The 27,192-nt window shown below is 48.8% G+C and overlaps 1 protein-coding gene across 3 annotated transcripts in view; it reads left to right on the top strand.

Annotated features, from left to right (window-relative positions):
- NOX5 (NADPH oxidase 5) overlaps positions 1 to 26,568 on the top strand; it is a 39,882-nt gene extending 13,314 nt beyond the window's left edge. Inside the window, exons 8-17 of one of the 3 annotated variants that reach the window (XM_043919784.1) lie at positions 208 to 390; positions 2,026 to 2,158; positions 5,474 to 5,616; positions 7,831 to 8,025; positions 9,916 to 9,960; positions 10,371 to 10,495; positions 10,729 to 10,813; positions 11,338 to 11,437; positions 19,321 to 19,487; positions 20,464 to 21,887. In XM_043919784.1, coding sequence (XP_043775719.1) covers positions 208 to 390; positions 2,026 to 2,158; positions 5,474 to 5,616; positions 7,831 to 8,025; positions 9,916 to 9,960; positions 10,371 to 10,495; positions 10,729 to 10,813; positions 11,338 to 11,437; positions 19,321 to 19,487; positions 20,464 to 20,595 — 1,308 coding nt within the window. In that variant the 3' untranslated portion in view covers positions 20,596 to 21,887. Of the gene's footprint in view, positions 1 to 207; positions 391 to 2,025; positions 2,159 to 5,473; positions 5,617 to 7,827; positions 8,026 to 9,915; positions 9,961 to 10,370; positions 10,496 to 10,728; positions 10,814 to 11,337; positions 11,438 to 19,320; positions 19,488 to 20,463; positions 21,888 to 26,305 lie in introns of those variants that run through there. The other 2 variants (XM_043919783.1, XM_043919785.1) reach the window with 2 other exon arrangements.
- Positions 26,569 to 27,192: the final 624 nt, after the last annotated feature.

Genomic DNA, 27,192 nt, shown 5'->3' with positions numbered 1-27,192 from the left:
GAATCTTCACTTACAGACTCTCTGAGCCAGGCCCTCAGAACAAAGAGGCAACAGAGCTTCCCACCCCCAATCTCTACCCAAGCCTGTTCCCAGGAGAGGGTGTGTATGGCCAAAGCTCTGGGCATAGTCCTGGCTTTGAGGATGACTGTGAACCTTGGCTCTGTCCCACCCCTGTGCCTTGACATTTTACTCCCCCATCTCCCACAGGTGTTCTACTGGACCCATCTGTCCTACCTCCCCATGTGGCTCCTGCTCATCCTGCATGGGCCCAACTTCTGGAAGTGGCTGCTGGTCCCTGGCACGTTGTTCTTCCTGGAGAAAACCATCAGCCTGGCAGCGTCCCGCATGGCGGCCCTGAACATCGTGGAAGTCAATCTCCTCCCTTCCAAGGTACAAAGGGGGCCCGAGGAGCCAAGAGGTGTCCCAGGTGGTGGGGTGCAGCACCTGGGTACTCTGTTAGACCTCCACCCCCAGGAAATAGGGAGCACGATGGAGGAGACAAGCCAGTGCAAGACTTGGTCCAGCCCTGCAAGAGTGACGCTTCTGGAAGGGGAATGGTGGGTAGGCAGGGAGCTACTAAAGGCCAGGTGTGCATAGAACACCTTCAGTAAGTATGTATTACATGTTGGCAAGGTAGCAGGCCCTGCGCTAGGTGACAGAGATGCAGAGAAAGTGGAGGCACTCTTCTACTCTCCATAGACACACAGGATAATAGGAGAGTCAGCCCTTTCATCAGTGCAGGGCTGTGTTGGCAAGAGAAGAAGAATCTCAGGAGGCATTAAACTCTTTGTCTTTGAGAGATCAGAGAAGCTTCAGAATGAGAGGGGAGCTGCCTTATCAGGGTTTTGAGAGATGAATAGAAGTTTGTCGGATAGACAAGACAGGGAAGGGTATTGCTGGGAGAAGGAACAGCATGGGCAAAGGCAGAGAGTAGTGAAAGGGCATACTATACTGAAGGGACTACAAGTAATTTGGAGCCAAGGTGCCAGGGAGAAGCTGGAGGCGTGGGCAGGGCCTAATGGTGAGTGGCCTCACTCTGCAGACCACGGGAACGCCTGAGCAGGGTGGGGAAAGGATGGTGGTATTGAGCTGGCTTATACTCCAGCTGGATTTCTTTAGTTGCTCCGTGGAAGATGGCTTAGAGAGGACCACTGGGGAGGCTGTTGCACGTATGCAGAGGAGAGCTCATGAGAGCCTTGACCCTGACCAGGGTGGGGAGGGGGCGTATCATAGAAAGACTCGAGAGGCAGCTGGCTGCATTTGGGGTTGGGGTGGGGGTATGAGGAGAGGAGTCTAGGCTGTCTTGCAGGTGTCTGAGTAATTGGTGCCATTTTTGGAGAAAGGGCAGGCAGTTTTGGGGGGCTTGACTCTGGACAACTTGAAAGTGAGGACACGGAAGCTGGATGAGAGACTGAGGTTTGTGTCTAGGCCCTGGCATCAGACAGAGTGATTAGATTCAGATCCCATGGTTTCTTAGCTGGTGCTCTTGAGCAAGGCATTTAACCTCTCTAACTCAGCCTCTCCTCCATAGAGGGGAGAAAGATTGACATTCGTCTCAGGGAGTTGTTGTAAGGACTAGAGGTAGCACTTAAAGAGCTCCACACAGCTCTGGCACCTGTAAGTGCTCAATAAACCAAAGTTACTCTCCAGGAGGCTGTTGTATCCTGGGAGAAATGCCTGTTCCTGGTTGGAATGCCAGCCAAATGCCACAGCAGTTCCAGAAAAGGGGCTGGAGCAGTCAGGGGGCTTCACAGAGGACGAGGGCCACTAGGAAGCAGCATTTACACCAGAGGAAGTGGGATCACACCATGAGCCCCGCTTCAGACACAGCCTGCCTCCCCTTCTCCGATTGCCACCTACCACCGATTGGTAGATGTGCTGTAGGGTGAGCCCCCACTCAGAGACACAAAAGGTCTCATGTCGGGCTGGCCTGGGTGATGGTGGAAGAAGATGGCCCAGCCTGTGGTCCTGGGGCCCCTGGCAGCTCTGGGTCTGCACGGATGACCCTGGTCTCTCTCTCCCCAGGTCACTCATCTCCTCATCAAGAGGCCCCCTCTTTTCCACTACAGACCTGGTGACTACTTGTATCTGAACATCCCCAGCATCGCACGCTACGAGTGGCACCCCTTCACCATCAGCAGTGCTCCTGAGCAGAAAGGTAGGCCTGCACCAACTCCACCAGCCCCTCAGGGGGTGTTACTGAGTCCTTGCCATGTGCCACGCAAGGCTGTGAGCCCGGAACACAGAGGCAAACAAGATCTGAGACACAAACCCGGCCTCCCGGACCTCCCTCTGGAACATGGGGGCAGATGTGCAGATGCTGGGGGGGCCAGATGTATAAACAAGACCCAGGATGCAAACCTGGCCTCCTGGGTCTCCCTCTGGAACATGGGGGCAGATGAGCAGATGCTGACTAAATGGGGTGATTGGGGCTCTACTGGCTTCTGTGAGGGTCACCGGGGAGGGCCTGACCTGGTGGGGGAAGTGGGCAGGGTGGCCTTTCAGCTGAACCTTGTAGGGTTTATAGGAGTTTACTAGGTAGGAGAAGGGCATGGGGGTGGAGGCAGAAGGGGAAGCATGAAACCTGCAAACGTAGAAGGGTCTGATGTAGTTTGGGTTGAGGGTCAGGTGGAGTAGGGAGGAAGGAAGCAGAGGTGAGCGGAAGGAAGAGAAAGTCAGAGAAAGGACCGAAGTGGCTGGCAAAATTGGTAAGAGGTAGTGTGGGGTCAGGAAGGTCTTCAAATGCAGGGTGAAAAGTGGAATGGTGCAGGCAGTTGGGAGCCTGCAAGGGTCTTAAGCAAAGGAGTAGTGGCTCAGATGAAGGGGCACCAGGGCATTTCCAGAGGGCTGTGACAGATAGGAAGTCAGGCTTCCCTACTCCCTGTGGGCATGAGACCTGGGGAGCCCCAAGGCAACAGAATCCCTTCCCATCCTTCTCCCCCATCCCTGACCACTTCCATCCTCTGGGTGCCCAGCACCCACAGAACTACTCAGCCGACCCTCTCTTCGCCCAGCTGTCCTCCGACCCCCACCCATGCATGTGCCTGCGTGCCTGCCTTCCGGTCCTGGGCTGTTGGTAGGGCCACAACCTGGACCTCTGACCTCTAGGCCAGGCCAGGGATTAGCCTTCCCATCTCAAGTGCTACTTTTTTTTTTTTTAATATTTATTTTTATTTATCTGTCTGGTTGTACTGGAGCATGGCTGTGGGATGGGAACTCTTAGTTGTGGCACATGGGGTCTAGCTCCCTGACCTGGGACTGAACCCAGGCCCCTGCACTGGGAGCACGGAGTGCTCTGGACCACCGGGGCAGTCCCTCAAGAAGTGCTTCTGACGGAGGAGGCCTTGTATGGCCTGTTGCAGCGAGAGCTTGCTTGGCTTCATGAGAGCTAAAGGTTTCTGGTTGCCGGGGTTCTCTGACCCTCCTCCATGGAAAGCTGTAGCTCCACTCACGATGCCTCCCACCCCAGCCCAGGCCCCACCCCGGGCCCAGCTCCCACAGCTCAGGGCACAGACCCAAGGCCAGGGTTCCCCACGAGAAGCTGTACAACACTTGCCCTGGAATCACATGAGTGGAGACCTGGATGTACAATGGGGTGGGGGTGAGGGTTAAAGAGGGTGGATTATTTTCTTCCTATTTTTATTTCCCTTTTTCTTTTCTTTTTTTTCTTTTTTTGCTGTTTTATAAAAAACAGATATGTTCCTGGAAAATTTGGACAGTATAGAAATATGTGCCAAAGAAAATTAAAATCCCTCAAATAATTCTACCCAAGGAAAACTATTGTCAATCATTTGGTGAATAGCTTTCCAGATTTTGATGTATCTCCATGAATAATCAGATATAGAGATAATTCTGCATATAAGGGATTATGGTTTTGCATATAAGGGATTACATTGTTTTGCCACCTACTTTTTCTCCATGAATGATATGTCATGAAGATCTTTGCATGTCAGTTCTTTTAAAAGAAGAACTTTTCCTTTTCATGGCTGCATGCTAGTCCAGTGTATTAACAGTAATAGGATTATAATATAGATGTGTAATTTATTTGACCAGTTTTTTAAAGTGTTTATTTATTTATTTGGCTGCACTGGATTTTAGCTGTGGCATGTGGGATCTAGGTCCCTGACCAGGGGTCAAATCTGGGGCCCCTGCATTGGGAGTCTTAGCCACTGGACCACTGGGGAAGTCCCTATTTGACCAATTCTTGAAGGGTTTCTTCAGGGTCTCTGCCTGGACTCTCTTAGTCCTGAGCCCCCTGCAGTAAGTGAGTCCACGTGGGGGCTGGTAAATCCTCTGATTTTGTAGAGCTGGTTTCCAGGACCAGGAGTGGAACTTAGGCTGGCAACTCTGGCTGACTGAATTCGACTGGCATTTAAGAGGCCGCTCCATCTGAGCCACTCTGTGAGGCAGTTCAGGGTGCGTCTGTGCAGACGGGGCACAGCGCAGCCCTCCTGCTGCTTTGCACCTTGAGGGCGAGGGAGCGCCAGGGAGGCTCCTGGGAGCAGGGGTCCCAGGACCTGACTTTTTCAGTCCCCTCCGCACAAAGCTGTGAGAGCGTGAAAGTGAAAGTCGCTCAGTCACGTCTGACTCTGAGACCCCATGGACTATATGGACTATATGGTTGTTGTCCATACTTTGACATGTCATTCACGCTCATCGCTAATTCACATCTCCAGTGACCATGCAACTCCTGCTGCATCTCGTTATTTCATGTATTAACAAAAAAACACATGTATTTTTAAATCAAAAATTTTTTAAAATTTATTTTGGTAATGGTCTCATTATAATTGGTTTCATTCATAATTTCTACATATATTATTCAAGGTATTTAAAAACCTTATTCTGAGAAGGAGTTTATCCTTGCCTTCACAGGACTGCCAAAAGAGTTCATGATTTAAAATAAAAGAAAAAGAATGAGAACTCCAGACCAGAAAGTCTCTTAGGGTCCTCCTTGCTCTTATGTTATGTTCTTTCTGGTACCCCTCAACACCCTTCTACCAGTCATCCACTTAATAGGGAACCTTAGCAAACACCCTCTGCATCCCAGACACAGAGCAGTGAAAGCTACTGGTCCCACTATTGACTGAGCACCTACTGTGTGCAGAACCATTGACAGGCATCTCATAGAATGTGGGAGAGAGATGGTCCCCAACCTTGTTGAGACCCTGGCTTGATGGAGGAGGCCAGGCCCTCACCTCTAGGGCGCCCCCAGTGTGCTCAGGGCCGCTCTGACCCCTGCCTTGGCAGAGGAGACTGAACACGTAGGTTGACTTCACTGAGAAAAATTGCAAGGTCTGCACCAGAGAGGCCACCTCTCCCAGTCTCATGGCTGTGGCTGCTAGTTCGGACCTGAGGAAGGGTGTTCAGAGGAGAGCCTAAGGGGTTTATGCCCAGTCCCAGTCACTTCAGTGAGACAGGTATCCCTGTGGAGACCAGCACTGACCCCTCACCTCCTGCCCTGTCTCTTGTTCAGACACCATCTGGCTACACATCCGGTCCCAGGGCCAGTGGACCAACAGGTTGTTTGAGTCCTTCAAGAAATCAGACCCAGTGTTCTGTGGTTCCAAGAGGCTCTCGAGGAGGTTGGAGATGAAGAGGAGTCAGAGGAAGTCCCAGGTAAGTGACTGAAGGGGAGAAAGGGTCCACCATGGTGACAAACCCACAGGGACCAAGTTGCCTTCTTAGCTGGCAACCCCTGAGCAGTTGTGAACACTGGCTGGGACAGCACAGAGGGTAGGCCAATTGAGAATGTGTGGTCCAAGAGCCTCCTGGAAGCCGGACCACACGTGATCCTTCCTGGTCCAGTGTGCTCCATTAGAAGGCAGGGGCCAAGGCAAAGAGGGGGAAATTGAGAGGAGAAAAATCCGTTTCTACCTCTCTGCTCTAGTACTTTCTAACTGTATGGACTTGGGCACATCTTTTAGCCTTACTGAGCCTCAAGTTGTTTACCTATGAAATAGAGGTGGTTCCTGTCCTTGGCTTTCCTTTCTAACATGATTGTTTTAAGGACCCATGGAATGTATGCATGTAAAGTATTGCGTGAACTGGCAGCGTGGTCCAGGTGGACCATTCATTATCCCTATCAGCATGTCCACCACCACCATTATCATCGTCACCACCATGAGTTTAATAATCTTTTGAGCCCTGATAAAACCCATACAATTGACAAACTGCCAATGAATACAGGCTCTGGGAGGCTTGGGAGGAATGCAGAGAGGTCAGAGCAGCACTTGAAAAAGCAGGAATCGATGTAGAAGGCTGAGGGTGCCTGAACACTAGAAGGCTGTGCCACCAGGCCTGGAATCAGGTTAATAAGTGGAAACCCTGCTGAAGGTCAAAGGAAGAGATTCCCCCAGGCTGACCCAGCCCTTCTTTGCCCTCGTGGAATATAAAGTCCAGAGAAGGAACCAGGTGGAATCCTGCCTGGCCAGACCAGAGGGCCCTTCTAGAAAGTGCCAAGAGCAGAACTTTGGGGAATGGAGAGGTAGGTAGAAACAGGCAGGGTGTTCTTTCCTGTTAATCAGGGGAAACCTCTTGAAGGAGGAAGCTGATTTTCAAAATGAGGTGAGTGCTGGCACACTGCGAATTGGTGGGTAGATGTACTAAAAGCTGTGTTTCCTTGGGGTCTCAGGCACCACTGCCAAAGAGTAAATTGGCACAGACTTTCTGGTGGACAGTCTGGCTATATGTGTCTGCATTTTAAATATCTATACACAGCAGCTTAAAAGTGAAAGTGTTAGTTGCTCAGTCAGGTCTGACTCTTTGTGACCCCATGTACTGCAGCCCACCAGGCTCCTCTGTCCTTGCCTGGAATTCTCCAGGCAAGAATACTAGAGTGGGTAGGCCTTCACTTCTCCAGGGGATCTTCCCCACTCGGGGATGGAACCTGGGTCTCCCGCACTGCAGGCAGATTCTTTACCACCTGAGCCACCAGGGAAGCCTTCCTACCCAATGACTTAGCAATGCCATTTTTAGGAGTTTAATCCTAAAAAGCTATTTGGACATGTATGCAAGCTCATTAACCACTTCGTTCATTCATTCACTTAGCAAATATTTAGGGCTTCCCTGGTAGCTCAACTGGTAAAGAATCCACCTACAATACAGGAGACTTCAGTTCGATCCCTGGATTGGGAGGTTCTCCTGGAGAGGGAAAGGCTACCCACTCCAGTATTCTGGCCTGGAGGATGCCATGGACTCCATGGGGCTGCAAAGAGTCAGACACGACTGAGCAACTTTCACTTCATTTATTGAGCACAGGATCTACTGTTTTCCAAGTACTACTCTAAATGCTGGAGATTTGTCAATAAACAAAATACCCATTGTCACTGCTTCCAGTCCGGAGAGGGTGGTGGACAGTAAATACACAATAGAGACATAATGTGTCACATGGTAATAAAGACCATGAAGAAAATAAGTCAGAGTAAAGGGGAAGAGCTGTTTTATACACCATGGTTGTTAACAATAATGAGAAAATGAGTATAATCAAAATGCCCAACAATAGGGAAGCAGTTTAAAAAATTACCAATCACCCTTCTAATGGAGGAGTAAGTTGCCTAAAAAAGATTATGTAAATGTATATGCATTAGCATGTAAAGCTAGCCAAGATGTAGTAAGTGGAAAAGCCAAGTTACAAAGTAGTATGTTCCATTTATGTGAAAGTGCATGTGTGTAAGTCTGGAAGGACAGAAAATGGTTAGAGAAGTTGTGTTTTCTGTTCAGGGTGCTTTTTTACTTTATCCTTTAAAATTCTGTAGTTTCTGAGTTTTTGTTTTAAATTGTATTGATTTATGATTTGAATAATAAAGCAATATTTGTTTTGAAACCTAGCAGGGCGTGCAGCCCCAGCCCATCGATTTCCGAGCCTCAGCACAGAGTGCAGTAGCCTCCAGCAAGGAGGTGACTGTGGAGCTGACATCCTACAGGCCGGAGGGAACTCTGTGGCGGGAGCGCGAAGGCATGGTGAACACGGGGACAAAGGATAGGACTCGGGCACTGAGGCAAGCTGCAGCCGAGGACCGGGTCCTGGTAAGGCTGAAGAAGCTGGAGCTGGGGGTTGGAGAGCCAAAGATTTTTCTCCCAGGAATGGTGGGTGGGTCCTTGGAACTTGGAAGAGAGGGCCCCAGTCAGGAAGGACCCCACACCACATGGTGTTTCTGCAGCCTCTCACCTGTATGGCAGGCACCTTTGTAACTTTTACCATATTTACTTCCCATAGGTAATATTTCCCACTGAATATTTCTCCTTACATCCCAACAGTACTTTAAACTTAATTGTATTTTAAAAGGATTCTTTAGATTAGTGTGTTTAATGGAAAATCAGTATCATGTGCCATAAAAAAGATAAGTCTAAAAGCAAAAACAATGTTATTAAATTCTTGCCAGATGTTTCTGCCTGTTAAATGAGGCTCTGAGCCTGAAGCTGCTGGCTTCGTCTTGTTCCCTCTCTGTCTCTGTCATGCTCTCCATTTCTTTCTTTCTCACATCGTTAAAAGGAAAAAAAAAAAGAAGAGGGAATAGTAAGTGTTAGAAGTTAAGGGGGTATAATAACCATGATGTAAGGCTTTCTCCTTGCAATAAGAAGGATTTTTTTTTAAACTGTTAGAGGAGTAGCCCTCTCACAGTGCACCTCCTAAAATAACCATCACAAGTAGTTCAAGGCCAGCACCGTGGAGGACACAAAATTCAGTTGCCCCTGGACAAAGGAGCAATGTGGTGTGATGTGGTGAGCGCAGGACAGGCAGACAGAGACCCAGGCTCCACCCCACCCTCTACTCAAGCGAACTTGAGTGAGTCATTGTCACACTCCCAGATTCATCTCTTCTGTGAAAGGAGGGATTTGCCTGGATGATTGTGAAGGTCACTCCTAACCAGAGAGACCTTCAGCACAGGCCTCTGAAGCCCTTTTGTGGGCCTGTTTCCTTCATCTTCAGGGAGGAAGCACATGAACCTCAAGGAATCTGGTCTGGCTGTGCTCAGCGCTGGAGGAGTGAGGCAGAGTAGACAGAGGAGGCCTGCTCTCTGCCCTCAGGTGGCTCCCCATCGGTGAGCCCACGGCAGGGTCCCCAGGGCAGGGTGAGCTGTGAGCCAGGCCAGCACCTGGTTTTTCTACCCGGAGACCCTGGGCAAAGACTCTAGGAAGGTGGCCACTCCAAGCAAGGTGCACACTGAGGGATGCGCAGGAATTTGCCAGCCGGGGAAAAGGAAAGTGTGGTGTGCTTTAGGCCCAGGGAAAGCATGCTCACGGCCAGGGTGTGTCTGGAAACATGAAAGCAATCGGGTGTAGCTGAGCCCACGAGGCAGGCGGGCTGAGTGTTCTGTCACACCTGAAGCTGACTTGTATTGGACCACAAGAGCGATTGTTAAATTTTCAGGAATTTTGAGAGCCTGTTTTTTTTTTTTTTTTTTTTTTATTGTTGTTGTTATTTATTTTTTATTGTTGGCTGTGCTGTCTTCATTGCTTTGCTTGGGCTTTCTCTAATTGCGGTGCCGAGACTTCTCATTGCAGTGTCTTCTCTTGTTGTGGAGCATGGGCTCTAGGCTTACGGGCTCAGTAGTTCCAGCATGCCAGCTCAGTAATTGGGGCTCAAGGGCTCTAGATCATGAGGTGGGTGGGGGAAGCCAGTTATTAAAACCAGTCATTGGTGGGAGCCGTGATGACAGTGTTCACATCAGAAATCTCGACACTAACAATCAGGAATTTGTTTTTGGTGGTCCTTTCTTCTGAGGAGGAGTCAGTTTACCAGCACATCACTGATGTTTTCCCTCAAAAGTGCCCCATGCTCCTTGGAATGGTTTGGATAGAAAAGGCAATCCCCTTTTTGTAAGGTTGCTCAGACTGCAAGGGCGAGTAAACCTCTGAGAAATGCCTGGCCCACCCACTCCCAGAGACCCACTTTCTCTGCTCTATGCTCTGCAGGTCTCCGAGATGTGCTCTGAGAACCACCAGTTCTGTAACATCAAGGTGAGCGGTTCCGGGGGTGGCCGTGACCAAAACCACTGCCCCAAGCGGAGGACAAAGCCTCTGCCCACGGGGAGGGCTTGCTGGGGCGCTCAGTTCCCGTGCTCTTCGTCCCCACAGCCTGACTCCCAGGTCTCCAGATAATGGGAATCAGACCCCCGCCCACCCTCACAGGGCACACGGCTGTGCTGGTTGGACCCTGCTCTCACCAGATCTGTGCGTGGGAGTTCTAGGGTGCTCCCAGACTCGAGAGCAGGGTGCAGTGTGTGAACAGTGCTCTGAGCAGGAGCCACTGACTCCCGGGTCCCAGCCCAGGAGACAACTGCCTGCATATACGGGGGGTCTGAGGTGTTGGGGTCCACTTCCACCCGCCCACCCATCCCTCTCTCTCCTCCAACCCCTCCTGTGTGCAGTGCTACATCGATGGCCCTTATGGGACCCCCACTCGCAGGATCTTTGCCTCCGAGCATGCTGTGCTCATCGGTGCAGGCATTGGCATCACGCCCTTTGCCTCCATCCTGCAGAGCATCTTATACAGGTATCCTGGGGCAGAATCCTGAGAGATGCCCCCCTCCCCACTCCCTGTCACCTGTCTCCATGTCCCCTGTTACCTCTTTCCTCTTCTGTTTCTCCTCCTGCTCTCTTTTGGGGTCTCGTCCCCCCCCCCCGCCACCCCACCCTCCCTCCCTGTCGCCTGCACTGTTCTCTGGGGTCCTGAGAAATCTCATACTCACCCCAAACTCAAAACCCCCTCCTGTCCCCTCCCCTCAGACACCAGAAGAGAAAGCACATTTGCCCCACTTGCCAGCACTCCTGGAGGGACAGTGGTCAGGACGAGGACATGAAACTCCACAAGGTGAGTGAGTGCTGCCTCCTACAGGCAGGACTCCAGAGCTTCTCCCCAGACACCAGAGCCAGTTCCTCCCCGCCCAGCTCGTCTCTCCACCTGGAGAGACACTCTGGGCCCTGAAGGCAGGCCTCTCATTAAAGAACACAGCCTGAAAGTTAGGCAGCCGGGATGCAGTCACAGCCATGATGCTTGCTAGCCGTGGCCTGATGGTGGTTTTAAAAATGAAAATGCTTGCCATTTGAAAATTCATTATTCTGTGTAAGCCACTTAAAAGAGATTATTAGGGAAAGCTCTGACCTGGCAGTCTAGAACTTCTGGTCCCATGCTGCTCTGTAGCCTCATTCTTTACCTCTGTGAGCCTGTTTGCACCCCCATCCCACTCCCCTCCCACTATCCCAGTTAAATGGCAATGATAGTGTGTGCCGTGCTAAAAGCAGGGTGGTCACATGCGGGAGCCTAGGGAGCACAGATAAGAGTGAATGAGGGTAAACCCCCCCACCCCCCACTCTGATCTGGGCCCTTCTCCCTAGGTGGACTTCATCTGGATTAACCGAGACCAGCAGTCTTTCGAGTGGTTTGTGAGCCTGCTGACCAAACTGGAGATGGACCAGGCTGAGGAGACGCAGGAGGGTAGGAGAGGGATGGGGCTGGAGGATGATGGGGTGGGGGGCGGGGGGCGGTGGAGTTCAGGGTCTCTGTAAGAAAGTGTTTATTCTCTTCCTATCAGAAATGTAGGGGAGAGGGAGCTGTTTTTCCCCCCAAGAAAACATAATAATTTGTGAAACTTAAGTGGGGGGAACCCATTCATAATCCCATCTAGCTACCCAGGCATTTTGAAGGATTTCCTTCTGTTACTTTTTTCTTATTCACATTTTATAAAAATGTATAGCCTGTTTCCCTGGTAGCTCAACTGATAAAGAATCTGCCTGCAATGCAGGAGACCTGGGTTCATTCCATGGGTTGGGAAGATCCCCTGGAGAAGGGAACAGCTACCCACTCCAGTATTCTGGCTTGGAGAATTCCATGGACTGTATAGTCCATGGGGTCACAAAGAGTCAGACACACTGAGCGACTTTCACTTTCCACCCATTTCTCTTTTTTAAATGACACTTCTTTTTGTTCAAAATGAGCACTTATTAAAAAGTTAGATTCCCAGCCCTTATTCCAGACCTTCCAAATCAGATTCTCTGAAGTAGGACTAGAGAAGTTACATTTTAACATGCTTCTCAGATGATTCATATTCACGCTTCTTTAAGAAATTTTTTGAGGGACAAGTTATGTACAGTAAGATTCATCAATTTAAGTGTCCAAAGAATATAATGGCACTTTGACAAATGTGTCCAGTTGTATGACCTTAAAAGCAGGGTGGTCTCATGAGGGAGCCTAGGGAGCACAGTCAAAACATGGACCATTTCTTTTACCCTCAAAGCTCCCTCATCTCACTTTGCATCAACACCCTCTCTCCACTTACAGCCCTTGGCAACCAATGATCTGCTTTCAGTCACGATAGTTTTGCCTTTTCTAGAATTTCATAATAGTGGAATCATATAATATTCATGTAGTCTTTTTAAACTTCTTTCACTTAACATAAAACCTTTGAGATTTACCCATGCTGTTGCATCTTTCAGTAAGTAGTTAATTCTTTTTTTTTGTTGAGAAGTGTTCCATTTTATGGACATACCACAATCTGTTTTTCCATTCAGTTGTTGGTGGATATTAGAGTTATTTCCACTTTTTAGCCACTTTTGACTATGAAAATCTTTGTGTGGACCTATGATTTCCATTTCTCTTGGGTTGATACTTAGAATTGGGATTGCTGGGTAGTATGGAATGTGCTCAGTTTTACTTTATAAGAAACTGTCAAATTGTTTTTCCCAAGTGACTGTACCATTTTGTATTTCCATCAGTAATGGAGTTCCAGTTGCTCTACAACCTCATCAACTACAGCCTCATTTGATATTGGCAGTCTTTTTAATTTTAACTCATCTAGTGGGTGTATAGGGGTATCTCAATATGCTCTTTTTTGTCTGTTTTGGTTTTAATTTTTTTTAATTGGAGGGTAATTGCTTTCCAATGTTGTGTTGGTTTCTGCTCTACAACAACGTGAATGAGCCATAAATATACATCTATCCCCTCCTTCCTGGGCCTCCCTTCCCTGCCCACCCCACCCCTCTAGGTTCAAAATACTCTTTTTCAAAAAAATTTTTTATTTATTTTTTATTTTAGGTTCAATATACTCTTAATTTGCATTTCCTTAATTACTAATAACATTGGAGATATCTTCATGGTCTTGCTGTGTATGCCTTATTTATAAAGTGTCCAAATATTTTGTTTGCTCTTTAAATCCAATGTTTTTCTTGTTTTTACTAAGCTCTGGGAGTTCTTCATATATTCTGGAAACAGCTCTATAACCAGGTGTACATTTTATAAATATGTTCTCCCAGTCTGTGGTTTGTCTTTTCATTTTCTTAAACTATCTTTTGAAGAACAAAATTTTGAAATTTTAATGATGTCCAATTTATCAGATTTTTTTTCTTGTACAATTCATGCTTTTTGTGTTATATCTAAAATCTTTGCCTTACATGAGGCCACAAGTGTTTTATGTTTTCTCCCAGAAGTTTTATAGCTTTAGCTCTTTATTTAGATCAGTTTTATAATGAATTCAACAAGGTCCAGGATATACAGTCAACATGTGAAAGTCAATTCTGTTTTTATTTGTCGTTGTTGTTCAGTTGCTCAGTCATGTCCAACTCTCTGTGACCCCGTGGACTGCTGCACGCCAGGCCTCCCTGTCCTTCACCATCTCATGGAGTCTGCTCAAACTCATGTCCATTGAGTCCATGATGCCATCCAACCTCCTCATCCTCTGTCATCCCCTTCTCCTCCTGCCTTCAATCTTTCCCAGCAGCAGGATCTTTTCCAACAACAAATAATTAATATTTGAAAATCTTTAAAATACTAAAAGCATGAAATGCTTAAGGATAAACTTAGTAAAATATGAGCAAGATCTGAACACTAAAAACTATAAAACATTTCTGAGAAATAGTTTTTTAAAAAATATTTCTTGTACTTGGAATTTATTGACCTTCTTGGCCATATGGACTTAAGAGTTTTCATCAAATTTGGATAAATTTCAGCCATTCTTCCTTTGCATATTTTTTTCTGTCTCCCCTGCCCCTTCCTGTCACTTCAGTTACACAGATGTTATACTGATATCTCACAGGCTATTGGGAATCTGGTTGTTGGTTTTTTCCCACTCAACCTATGCCACATTTTAGGTAGTTTCTGTTGCTATGGTTTCAAGTACATCTTTTGTTCTGCAGTATAGTACAGTACAGCGCAGTTCTCAGTCCTATCTGACGCTTTGTGACTCCAGGGACTGTAGCCCTCCAGGCTCCTCTGTCCATGGGGATGTTCCAGGCAAGGATACTGGAGTGGGTTGCCATTTCCTACTCCAGGGGATCTTCCTGACCCAGGGATCAAACTGGATGTCTCTGGCGTCTCCTGCATTGGCAGGCAGATTCTTTACCGCTGAGCCACCTGAGATCCTTCCAATTCTAGTAAGAGTCCCTCCAGGTTTTTAAAAATAGGTATTGAGAAGCTGATTCTAAAATTAATATGTAAAAACCAAAAGACCTAGAATAGCTATTAATCCTATCCATTGTGTTTTTCATTTCTGTTATTGTGTTTTTCTTCCACAGAACTTCTGTTTGGGTATCTTTTATGTCTTCTACTCTCCTCATCATGGCCCTTTGTTTTGTCTTTACATTCTTAAGCATGTTTATAATATATGTTGTAACATCTTTGTCTAAGTCCATCACCTCTGACATTTCTGGATCGGTTTCTAATTACTAATTTTCTCCTGGTTATGAATTGTATTCTCCTGTTTTTTTTGCATGCTTGATAATTTATTATTGGATGTCATGCATTGTGAATCACATGTTGTCCTGTTCTGGATTTTGTGGTATTTCTCTAAATAGTACTGTACTTTGTTTGGGTGCACAGTTACATTATTTAGGATGATTTGGATACTTTCAAGATTTGCTCTGTAACTTCTGTTAGGGTGAGTCCAGAGCAGCCTTTATTGTGGGTCTGATTCAGTCCCAGAGCTAAGGTGCTACACCTCTGAGGACTCATTCTACTGCCTTGTATATTACAAGCTCTCTGCATCCTTGATGATGGAATACAGATTATTCCCAGCTCCGGCTGAGCTCCAGGCACTGTGGCGCCTCATGTTTCCTGGTAGTTTCCTTTCACGTGTGTATAGACTAACCCTCTGCCAAAGACCGAGGGGGAACTTGATGCAGCTTTCCAGAGCGGTGAGTCCCTGTCCTCCCTTCCTCTTTCTCTTCTTCCTTCTCTCTCTCTTTTGTCTGCAGGTGCCTTTCTTCTAGTTTTGTGCCTGGCACGTCCTAGCTGTCTTGGCCTCTCTGAACTCCAGTATCTGTCTCCTCAACTCAGTGAGGCTGACACCAGTCGGCCGTAATGCTCACTTCATTATTTTCTCTCTCAGCGAAGACAGTTCTGCACAACTTGTGGATCAGTGTCTGGACACCGTTGTTTTATAGATCTTGCTCATGTTTCTAGTTGTTTAAGGAGAGAGAGTGTTATGATTCCTTTTACTCACATATGGTTTTTAAAAACTCTTTTATTAATTATTTATTTGACTGCATGGGGTCTTAGCTGTGCGTGGGGTCTTTTCTGTAGTTGTGGTAGGCAGGCTTCTCTTTTCGTGGAGCCTGGGCTCTAGAGTGCACGGGCTCGGTAAACACGAGTGCGGGCTTAGTCGTCCCACAGAATGCAGGATCTTAGCTCCCTGACCAGGGGCCAAACCCATGTCCTCTGTACTGGAAAGTAGGTTTTTAGCCACTGGACCACCAGGGAAGTCCCTCCAATGCTGAATTTTAATAGATGTAATCTGTAAGTAGAGATGAACATATTTATTTATTTGCGGTGTGTGCTCAATATTTTTCCTGATGAAGTGGCAATCAAAAATTCCAGAAAGTGGTCTAAGGTAAAGATTATATAGCTTGGCATGTACAAATTCTTTTGTGGATGGTCCTTTCTTTTATATGTTTGTTAAATTGAGATGCTTAAAATCCTCCTCCAGCCCATGCAGTCTCCCCTCCCCACCCAGCAAGTGTTGTACCCTACATTTTTTACTAAGCACTATATGATAACATGTTTCTCTGGGATACATAGTCATCCCCTTGAGACATTTTTGTGGAATACTGCGGTTTTGTACTGTACTTAAAGTTGATCTATTAGTTACTATTTTGTTTTGTTATGCTTTACTTGTGGAAAATCTTATAGAAGAAGGAACATTTTTAGATATGCTTCTAACTTCAAGAGAATTGGTGAGGTTTTTTTATACTGTTGAGTTCACTGGAACTAGATATTATTTGGCTGTTTAATTATCACAGGGTTGCCATGAGTAAATTCAAATTTCTATAATAAACATAGTTTATAAGCTCAAGTAATCAAACAGAGTTTTCTACAAAAACATTCCAACACATGTAGTTTACTATAATAAACATCCAGAGCCTTAAAGCACAAGTCAACAATCTTTGGAAGATGACAATTAAACCCTAGATGTTGCAATAAAGCTTCTTGCCCTTTCTTGTAAATAATAATTAAAGCAAATATGTATATAGCATTGACTTTGTTCTAAATGCTTAAGTATTTTAATTCATATAAGAAATGTGCTTTTATGATGATAGCCTCAGGGGAAGTTTAGATTTAATTTAAATTTTCTGGTTACTGGTATATAAATATTTACTGTTTGCTTCTTCCTAATCTATGTAAGCAAAGGGTAACAGTGAACCCAGTGCTTTGCATTCTCAAAGTCACTTGAGTCAACAACTTTGCTACCTCAAATTTCTTCCAAGGTTTCTCATTAATGGCAGCTGAAGCACATGGCCTCTGATTTAAACTTTAATCATATACCAAGGTTTGAGTTAAAGAATTTGTGGTTTATAATTTTTGATGTCTTTAAGTTTCAGTCATTTTGTTTGACTTGAATCTTCTACTGTAACCCAAAATAACTCTAGAACCTTGAGCACCTTGTTTTGCCTCTACTTCCTGGTCTGAAAAATATGGATACTAAGTACCTAGCTCTTAGGATTGTCATGAGGATTGGATGAGAGATCATCTGTATAGCACCCAGAACAGGGGCTGGAGCTTAATACCTGCTCAGTAAAGTTGGCAGTAGCAGAAATAGTACTGAGATTAGTAGTAGCAGTAGTAGTAACTGCCCCCTGAATTTAATATTAGAAGTAATAATAGTAGTAGTAACTGCCCCATAAATTTAATAGTTGTGTGTCAATACTAGTAGTACTTAATAACTTATCTAATGAATAGTACAATTAATGGTTTGCCATAAATTATTCAACCACGCCCCTACTACGGGACATTTTATTCCTAATTCTTTATTATCATAAGTAAAGCTGCAATTAATATGCATGTGCACAGAGATATTTTTCGCCTTTCTTTGGATGATTCCCTTAAGGGAGTGTCCCAGAAATGGGAGGACCGTCTTGAACACAAGTGTCTTGGAGAGAGTGAAGACGTCCACAGCACCTCCTCCTCCCTCCCACCCTGGTGTCTCCTCATCTCCTTTTTCTCCCCCATGTGGGGGGTGGTGACTGTGCGGGAGGGGGAGGAAGGACCAGGGTTCTTTGGGGTGGGCACCCCTTACCGGACGTCTCTTCCCTCCTGTGCCGCCAGCCCTGCTCAAGCTCAGTGATGTGTGAGATGAAATGTGCTGTCCCTCTTAGCGTCACTTGCATTAAGAATTTTCTTTGTTGGAGCATAGTTGCTTTACAATATTGTGTCAGTTTCTACGGTACAGCAAAGTAAGCCAGCTCTATGTGTACATAGATCCCGTCCTTTTTGGATTTCTTTCCCATTCAGGTCACCACAGAGCCCTGAGTAGAGCACCCTGAGCTGTACAGTAGTTCTCATTAGTTAGCTGTTTTATGCATGGTGGTGGATATATGTCGCAGAGCTTCCCAGGAGGCACTAGTGGTAAAGAACCCGCCTGCCAGTGCAGGAGACATAAGAGACACAGGTTCAATCTCTGGGTCGGGAAGACTCCCTGGAGAAGGGAATGGGAACCCAGTCCAGTATTCTTGCCTGAAGAATCCCATGGACAGAGGAGCCTCATGGGCTACAGTCCATGGGGTCACATTGAATTGGATATGTCTGAAGCGACTTATCATGAGTGCACATATATATGTCAATCCCAATCTCCCAGTTCATCCCATCCTCCTTCCTCCTTTGGTGGCCTTATGTTTATAGGGCCATCTGCATTTTTAACAGTGGCTGAGATTTTAAGCCAAAGGCTAATAAAACAGTAGAGAACAAGCTGGGATGGCCTGAATCCTTGAGGGAGAGGCAGGGATGTGGGGCAGCACTCAGCAGTCTTCTCCCCTTCCTGGCACACAGGGAAAGTGATTACGTTTGTCTGCCACCTCTGGGATCACAGAGGAAACTGCTTGAGCACAGAGATGCCCACTGAAGGCACCAGTTCCTAAAGCTGGCAGGATCAACAGCTCACAGACCTGTCCCGTTGCAGACATAGAGCTGTGGACACTCACGCCTAATGGGTCTCCTTGATGCCAGTCTCTGCCCTGTCCCTTCAGTCCTCTGACGCCCCTCCCTAAAATGCCCTTTTCATCTCATCATGCCCTGCTCCAGGACCCTCTTCCTGCCCTCCTTCCCTAGCAGGGCATTCCCGATCCTTCCCATTCTGGCCTCAGTGTGTATTCAGTCCTGTCCCCTGTCACACCCATTCAAGGATGCTCTGTCCCAGCCTGGCAGTCACATCGTGACCCACCAACACCAGTCTCCTGCCCTTGGCTCCTGCTGCTCCCTTCTGAGCGTACCTTCCTCTCACCTCCCCTTTGAGTCTCACCCATCTGCCAAGACCTCACCCAGTCCCCCCCAGCTTGGGAAGCAGCTCTGTCTGCTCCAGCCTTCCCTGTATATCAATAGCATTTGCCCTCTCACCCACTCCCAGGTGGTTCAGATGGTAAAGAATCTGCCTGCAATGCAGGAGATGCAGGTTCAATCCCTGGGTTAGGAAGATCCCCTGGAGAAGGGAATGGCAACCCACTCAAGTATTCTTGCCTGGAGAATCCCACAGACAGAGGAGCCTGACAGGCTACAGTCCATAGGGTCACAAAAAGTTGGACATGACTAAAGTGACTTAGTATGCATGCACACACTCAAATATGAGGTCTAGCTCCTGGGGTGGTTGTAAGGCTTACATTGGACAGTGGCTATAAGGTAACTCGTGTATGCCGTGCATAGGGCCTGCCCAGCTCAAGCAGCCCAAGGTGGCCATCTTTCCCCTCTATGGTGTTGGTCAGATGGAGGTACTGGATGAACACGTTAGCTGATGGTATTTGTATGAGTCCCCTCCAAGCCCTGGGGCAGAGTGGCTGGCGTCCTGCCCTGTCCCCATCAGAGGTGCTGGCCCCTCAGCCCTGCCCTCTCCTCCCACCACGTAGGCCGTTTTCTGGAGCTGCACATGTACATGACCTCTGCGCTGAGCAAGAACGATATAAAGGCCATTGGTCTGCAGATGGCCCTCGACCTCCTGGCCAAGAAGGAGAAGAAGGATTCCATCACAGGCCTCCAGACACGCACCCAGCCTGGGCGGCCTGACTGGAACAAGGTAAAGGCCACCTGGAGTCCTGAGGCCTGCAGGGACTAGTGGGGCTGAGAGCCGGAGGCACTGGCTAGGAGATTTGGGCCAAGCAGCCAGAGGCAAAGCTTGGGGACAGCATCCAGAGTCCAGCTAGGATCTCAGGGCTGGAATGGGAATCTATGTTCTGGCTCCATCACTACCTCACTTTGTTCCACCACTAGCCTCTGTTTCCCCATCTGATCACAGAGGAAGTTAGTCCATGGGACCTCTAAGGCCCCTCCCAGCCTGCAAACACCCTGCAGACCAGAGTCCAAAGGCCCCAGTGGACAGAGTTCTGGGGAGATATCAGGCCTTATCCCAGTCTTTCTATTTTATTCCTCAGATTGATTTTATTATTATTTTTCCTCCCTGAGCACTTACCAATTGGGGTGTAGTGTTTGCCTGAAATGACCAGAAGGTATTGCTTTTCAAACTGCTGTAGGTGATCCATGTTTAGATGGTAAGAGCTGGTGGGGAAGGGATGCCAGCAGGCCTTGAACACCAAGAAAACTTTAGGCAAGGAAATTCTTAAGCAGAACTTGGGGTGGAAAACGGTCCTCCCTGGGGAAGAAAGCCTGACTACAGGACAGAGGCGTTTTGCTGGAGGCCTGTGAGCTGGCGTGAAGTTGGGGTGTTGGGGCTCAGTGTGCCCGCTGGGCTCTGCCATTGCCCCCCAGCACTGCAGCTGGTTAGTACAGGTCTCCCCCATGGATGCAGCCCTTTAAGTGGAGGGCCTGGGTCTTATCTGCTTCTGGTCCAGCCCTCCCTGGGGTCTGGGTCAGGTTATACATTGAGCAAATGGCCCCTAAACTAATGGCCGAAGCCAAGCAGCTATGCCCTGGAGCTCCTCGTGGGGAGGACAGCCACCCTGGCCCGTCATGCCCTCAATCCCACCGGGTGAGTCACTGGGCGGGTCCAAAGCCCCCTCTTCTCCCTCTGCCCTTCCTCATTCTGCGGACTCTAGGTGTTCCAGAAGGTGGCCGCTGAGAAGAAAGGCAAGGTGCAGGTCTTCTTCTGTGGCTCCCCAGCTCTGGCCAAGATCCTCAAGGGCCACTGTGAGCAGTTCAGCTTCAAGTTTTTCCAAGAGAACTTCTAGCCCTGCCTCTCCCAGCTCTGCCCAAACCCACTCTGCCCGCCAGCCTGATCAGACTGCTGCTAGTGCCCTGCAGGGACCAGCCTCAAGAGGACCCAGCAAATCCAGCCCCACATGCAGAACAGCAGGCCCTAGGAGGCAGATGGACTTCCTTGAGAGCCCAGGGGGAGGGCGGGGCCTTGTGGGGTGCTGCTGTGAGTTTGGGAATTGCTGTGGGGCTGGGCAGACTTGGTCGGTGGGTAGAGGGGTGGAGGTGACGTGGTTGGGGAGCACAGGGGGCCTTCCCAGGGCAACCCGTCTTCCAGAAGTCCTCTGAGGACACCTTCCCTCCTACTACAGTGGCCCCAGACCCACCTGATCATCATGATCATTCCGGAACTTCCACACACACAGCATTTCATTATGAAAATGTTCAGACATACAGAAAATTTAAAGACTCTTCCAGGGAACAGTGTTACCCACTTTTTAGATTCCTCAGTTAACATTTTGCTGTGTTTGGCTTACTGCATATTTTCTATCCCCCCCTCCCTCTATTCATCCATCAGGCTATCCTGTTTTTCTGATGCATTTCAAAGCACACCTTGCTACTCAGAGGAACCTTCTTTAAAGGTAGATTCCTTGGACCCATGCCCAGAAATTCTGATTCTGAAGATCTGGGGTTGAGACGTGGAATGTGTGTTTTATCCAGAATCCATGTCCATAGGGAGAGATGAGCAGCTAGTTTTCTCTTCTCTTTATGATGTTGTCTTCCCATCTCTCTCTATATCTGTGTCCCTTTTCTTCTCTCTGTCTTTCTCCTTGTGTCTCTCCCCTGTGTTGGCCCTTCCTTGCTTGGCATGATGCTTCTCCCTTCTCTCCACACACTGAGTCATTAGAGAAGTGGGGTGGAGACAGAGTCTCGGTGTGTGTTTCCAGGGGAGTCAGAGAAGTCCTGTGCCTGGGAATCTGGCAGGTTGTGGCTTGTAGCTCAGTTCAGCTGTGCCCCAGTGGTGAGCCCTGGAAACCTCCTTGAGCTTGTTTCATCTGAAGGATGGGCCTGATGCCCCGCCTCCCCGATCACAGTTGCTGGGGGTGAAATGAGACATCACCAGTCGTGCTCAGGACATTCATCCTCTGTCCCTGGCTGGCTTTTTATTGCTCCAGCATCTGAGTCTCTGCATCTTCTCTCTATTTCATGAAAGTGAAAGTGAAAGTCGCTCAGTTGTGTCCAACTCTTTGAGACCCCATGGACTATGCAGTCCATGGAATTCTCCAGGCCAGAATACTGAAGTGGGTAGCCTTTCCTTTCTCCAGGGGATCTTCCCAACCCGAGGATCAAACCCAGGTCTACCGCATTGCAGGCAGATTTTTTACCAAGTGAACCACAAGGGAAGCCTAAGAATACTGGAGTGGGCAGCCTGTTCCTTCTCGAGCGAATCTTCCCAACCCAGAAATCGAACCAGGGTCTCCTGCATTGCAGACAGATTCTTTACCAACTGAGCTATGAGGGAAGCCCGTTCCCTACTTCATAGCTCCCTCTCTGTCTGTGCTGGAGCCTCTTTTTGTATCTGTCACTGTCCAGACAGGTATAGATGGCAAGGACAGCAAATACAGAAGCTCTCCTGGGAGACTCTTTGGGGAGGCAATGTCCTGGGTGGTAGGCAGGGGCAGCAGGGCTGGCCTCACCCCCAGACCTGAGCTGGGTGTTTTCTCTCTGCCCCACACTGAAAGCCCCTGGGGACCTCACGGTTGCCTCACATCCTCTGCCTTGCAGCTGGTCTTGCTGGGGGTTCCATCTCTTCTGTAACAGTCTAAGCTCTCCTCCCCAAAGCGGCTTTCAGGGGGTTGGAATCAGGCACTTTCGAATGGGATTGTAGAATATACCTTTCTTTTCTGTGGGTTAGAAGTCCTGGGCACGGAACAGGTAAAGATGACAACCATGATGGTGACACCTCTTAAAAGGGCTGGGCATCAGAGAGGGACCTGGGACACAGCAGGTGAGGGGAGTGCAGAGGACACTTGAAGTCATCTTGTGGGTGACAATGAAACGACATCAGTGAGAGAAGTTCTTTTCAAATAGCAGCAGCAAAAGGGGACTTCCCTGGTGGCCCAGTGGCTAAGACTCTGTGCTCCCAATGCCAGGGGTCCAGGTTTGATCCCTGGCCAGGGAACTAAATCCCACATGCCACAATGAAAAGTTCCCATTCCGCAACTAAGATATCCCACACGCTACTACTAAAGATCCCACGCGCCACCACTAAAACCCAGCACAACCAAATAAACTTGTTTTTAAAAAGCAGCAGCTGCAAGAAAAGGGGATGGTGGATAAGGATGTCGAAGTGCACCTTGGGGCAGAAGGCAGGACAGAGCGTGAGGACTGGGACAGAGAGAAGGTGGGACACAGGACGTTGTATTCCGGATGCAGGAGGAGCGGGAGGAAGAAGGCAGGAGGGAGGGTGGGACCCGGCTGTCAGCCCAGGTAACGGAGGCGCCCGTGCGAGCCCTGTGGAGGGCAGGAAGGAGGGGCACTGGGTCCACTGGGCCTCTCCTGGGGGTGCGCATCACATGTCTGAGAGGCCTGGTGCTGGGGCCTCTGCGCACGGTTGTGTTTCATTTCCAACAAGCCTGGGATAGACATCTAACTCCCATGGAGAAACTCGGACCAAGAACAGTCAACTTACCAGCCTGGGGTCACACTCCTGGACCCCTGTTCCCTCCTGTTGAGTCTGTGTTTTCGCCTTGTCATCAGACTTGGGAAAGCTTGGGGGGGAAAAAGTGTCATTTAGCAGGGTGTAGATGTAAGCTAAGAGGGTATCCTGATGGGGGACTGGTAGAGAGAATATAGCAAAGTCATGTGGCAAGAGTTTGCAGACCATTCTAGTGTGTGCTAATGGGACTTCACACACACACACACACACACACTCATGCACACAGTCACCATTATCTTACAGTTTGCCCAGGACAACTGTTCATACTCCCCTGAAACACTGGTCCCCAAGTCCGCAGTCCCTTGCTCTCTCATTACAGATTTCCACTGATCTGCCACTGCATACAAATAGCAATTTTATCTTCCAAAGGGCATGGGAGCATGTGGAGGAACTTGCACCTAGATTCTAAAATCCTTGAAGGATCCACAGGTGTGACTTGTGACCATTTGTGTCCAAGGCTTTCTCTCCAGACATATCCTAGTTCCCCACTGGAGGGCGCTGCGGAACCGGCGATCTCAAGAGGGTTTGTTTTGCTGGGAGGGAGGCTGGTTTCCGAATGGTAGTGAATCTGGAAGAGCCAGGAAATAAAGCCCCACCCCAAAGCTCTTTGCTGGAGGCAACAGCTCCATGCCGGGACTCAGGCAGAACCGTGAAGTCAAGAGACTTCATTTTCAAGATTAGAGTTTCTCGGGACTTCGTGGTGGTCCAGTGGTTAAGACTGTGCTTCAGAGTCTCATGCACCTTCACAGGGTGCATGGGTTCCATCCCTGGTCGGGAACTTCCACATGTCATGAGGCGCGGCAAAGAAGAAAAGTCAGTTTCTCTAGCTGCCAGTCTCTTACCCCGACACACAAACACACAAATGCACACACCGCCCTCCACCTCCCCCTCTGCTCCACACCCACACCACACCACACACACACAGCCCTACACCTCCCCACCTTCTGCTACACACACACATACACACACACACGCGCGCGCGCACACACACCACACCACACCACACACAGCCCTACACCTCCCCACCCTCTGCTCCACACCCACACACATACACACACACGCACACACACACAGCCCTACACCTCCCCACCCTCTGCTACACACACACATACACACACACACGTGCGCGCACACACACCACACCACACACAGCCCTACACCTCCCCACCCTCTGCTCCACACCCACACACATACACACACACACACAGCCCTACACCTCCCCACCCTCTGCTACACACACATACACACACACGCACACACACACAGCCCTCCACCTCCCCACCCTCTGCTCCACACCCACACACATATGCACACACACGCGCACGCACACACACACCCACACACATACACACACACAGCCCTACACCTCCCCACCCTCTGCTACACACACACATGCACGCACACACACACACATACACACGCACGCACGCGCACACACACAGCCCTCCACCTCCCCGCCCTCTGCTCCACACCCACACCACACCACACACACACAGCCCTCCACCTCCCCACCCTCTGCTGCACACACACACACATACGCACACACATGCGCGTGCGCACACACACCCACACACATACGCGCACACACACACACACCCCACCCCTCCCATCCCTGTGCCCAGTGTACAAGTTCTGGGCTTCCCTCTTTTCTAGCTGCAAGGTCAGAGCAGGTCTGGGGCAGTGGGCTGGAGGGTGGGGGGAGTTCACCTCATCATAGGTGACAGGATCGAATATGTGGGCGTACAGATCAGCCGGGCCGTCCATCTGGATGTTTCCTAGATGCCCAGATGGGGGCCAACCTGCCGTTAACCAGAAACAAGTGCATCCCCAGGACTGGCTTTTGCTTCTTCCACCCAGGTGTTGGCAGTGCTCTAGGCGAACAGAGAGGGAATGCAGGTGAACTCGAGATCAGGGCGGGTTATTAGGGTGTGTACCGCCCACTCCATCCAGCTGGGAGCTCCCAGAGGTCAGGCCTGTGGCCCCAGGGCCTCCTGCAGACGGAGGGGCCTTGCGCGGATATCAGCTCCCCCGAGGTGAGGGGCTTCTTAAACAGAATCCTCCTCGGGAAGCGTCCTCCGCTTGTAACTGTCACGGCAATCTGGGGAACAAAAGCGAGAACAGAAGCCCGCTGAACGAATCGCTTTGCCAGGCTCCACGACGCTGCTCTGCCGTGACGCCAGCTCTGGAGGGGACAGCAGCATCAGTGACACAAACCGTCTGACAGCCTCCCGCACCTGCGGTCTCTTAATACGCTGAGAGCCGGCCGTGCTGAGGAGCGCCGCCGCCTTGCAGACAAGGTGGAGGTGGTTCTTGTTCACTCAGTCGTGTCCGACTCTGCGACCCCACGGACTGCAGCACACCAGGCTTCCCTGTCCTTCACCATCTCCCCGAGCTTGCTCCAATCCATGTCCACTGAGTCCGTGAGGGCCAGCCAGCCATCTCGTCCTCTGTCCTCCCCTTCTCCTGCTTTCCGTCTTTCCCAGCATCAGGGTCTTTTCTAATGAGTCAGTTCTTCGCATCAGGTGGCCACAGTATTGAAGCTTAGAGAGATTAGCCACTCCGGTCAAGATCGGCTGCGGGCAAACTCCTGGGGCCTGTGCAGTGTGGGAAGGCTTTTGCCCTCTGAAATCCAGGAGCGGCCTCTGCATCTGGTCTGTGACCTAGATCTGCCCTGTGACCTCTCGGAGCTCTTCCTGCCTCAGTGAACAGATGAACGATGTGCACATTTAAAGGCTTGTAGGTGCATAGTCTTTCCAAAAGTTACACAGAAATGTGTTTTATCTGTTTGCTCTGAGTGAGTGGGAAGGACGGTGTGGGTTGTTCTGGTTTTTTTTTTTTTCACCTTTTTATTTTCTACCCCTGTATCAATTTTGATGTTTTTATGACAAACATGTATTAGTTTTATAGCTGCATTTTTTTAAAAAAAGAAATCCAAAATAGAAGGCTAATTAAAAATTCAAATGTCATGTTTTCATGTGTTTCCATTCCATCTAACAAAAAACAAACAGTGTCTGTGTATCTTGCAGGAAATAAATAGAAATGTGTTGGAAGAGGGTAAGAAGGATATACACCTAACAGTGCCCAGAGGTCAACTGGAAGGAGGTAAAGGGGCACTTTGAGCTGTCCTCTCTGTTTTATTTCATGTATTTCTCTGTTACCCATGGAATGTTTCACAGCATAGAATTTTTATACCATGTGCTTCATATATTACTCGGTTTTTATCTGTGTACCTATGTGATGGTCTGCGTCCTTTTTAAAAGAATAAAGCATAATGGAGAGAGGGTCTGAAGTGAAAGTCACTTAATTGTGTCTGACTCTTTGCAACCCCATGGACTATATAGTCCATGGAATTCTCCAGGCCAGAATACTGGAGTGGGTAGCCTTTCCCTTCTCCAGGGGATCTTCCCCACCCAGGGATCGAACCCAGGTCTCCTGAGTTGCAGGAGGATTCTTTACCAGCTGAGCCACCAGGAAAGCCCGATAAGAATAAAAGAAGCCCCCAAAGAATAAAGCAGAATGGAGAGAGTGTCTGAGGTGTCTCCTAAAGACCCCTCATATTGATGAGTTCTCCCATGGGAGTGTTTGGGGCCCTGCTGGCCCTGGGAATGGGCCCCTTCCACTGGGGGGCGCTCCCGCCTCTTCGACAGAGCAAGGCTGCTCTGTGCCCAGATTCAGAATGCAAAGTTGCCAGCCATATGTGCTCTAAGTATTCAAATTAAAGGCCCTTCCAGGCCCAGGGCTGGTCCAGAAAGACTGCCTCGGGGGCACTGACTCGGCTAAACAAATACTCACATTAACCAGCCTTCCTGACAGATTGATGCATCTTTTTATGATCTGTCTTTACAATATGATGACTCTCTCCTTTTAAAAATAAGATTAATTCAGACAAGACATTTATTTTACAGGGAAATCC

This window comes from Cervus elaphus, chromosome 12 (genome assembly GCF_910594005.1).
Source record: "Cervus elaphus chromosome 12, mCerEla1.1, whole genome shotgun sequence".
Taxonomy (NCBI): domain Eukaryota; kingdom Metazoa; phylum Chordata; class Mammalia; order Artiodactyla; family Cervidae; genus Cervus; species Cervus elaphus.
This window is presented reverse-complemented; position numbering and strand designations above follow the sequence as displayed.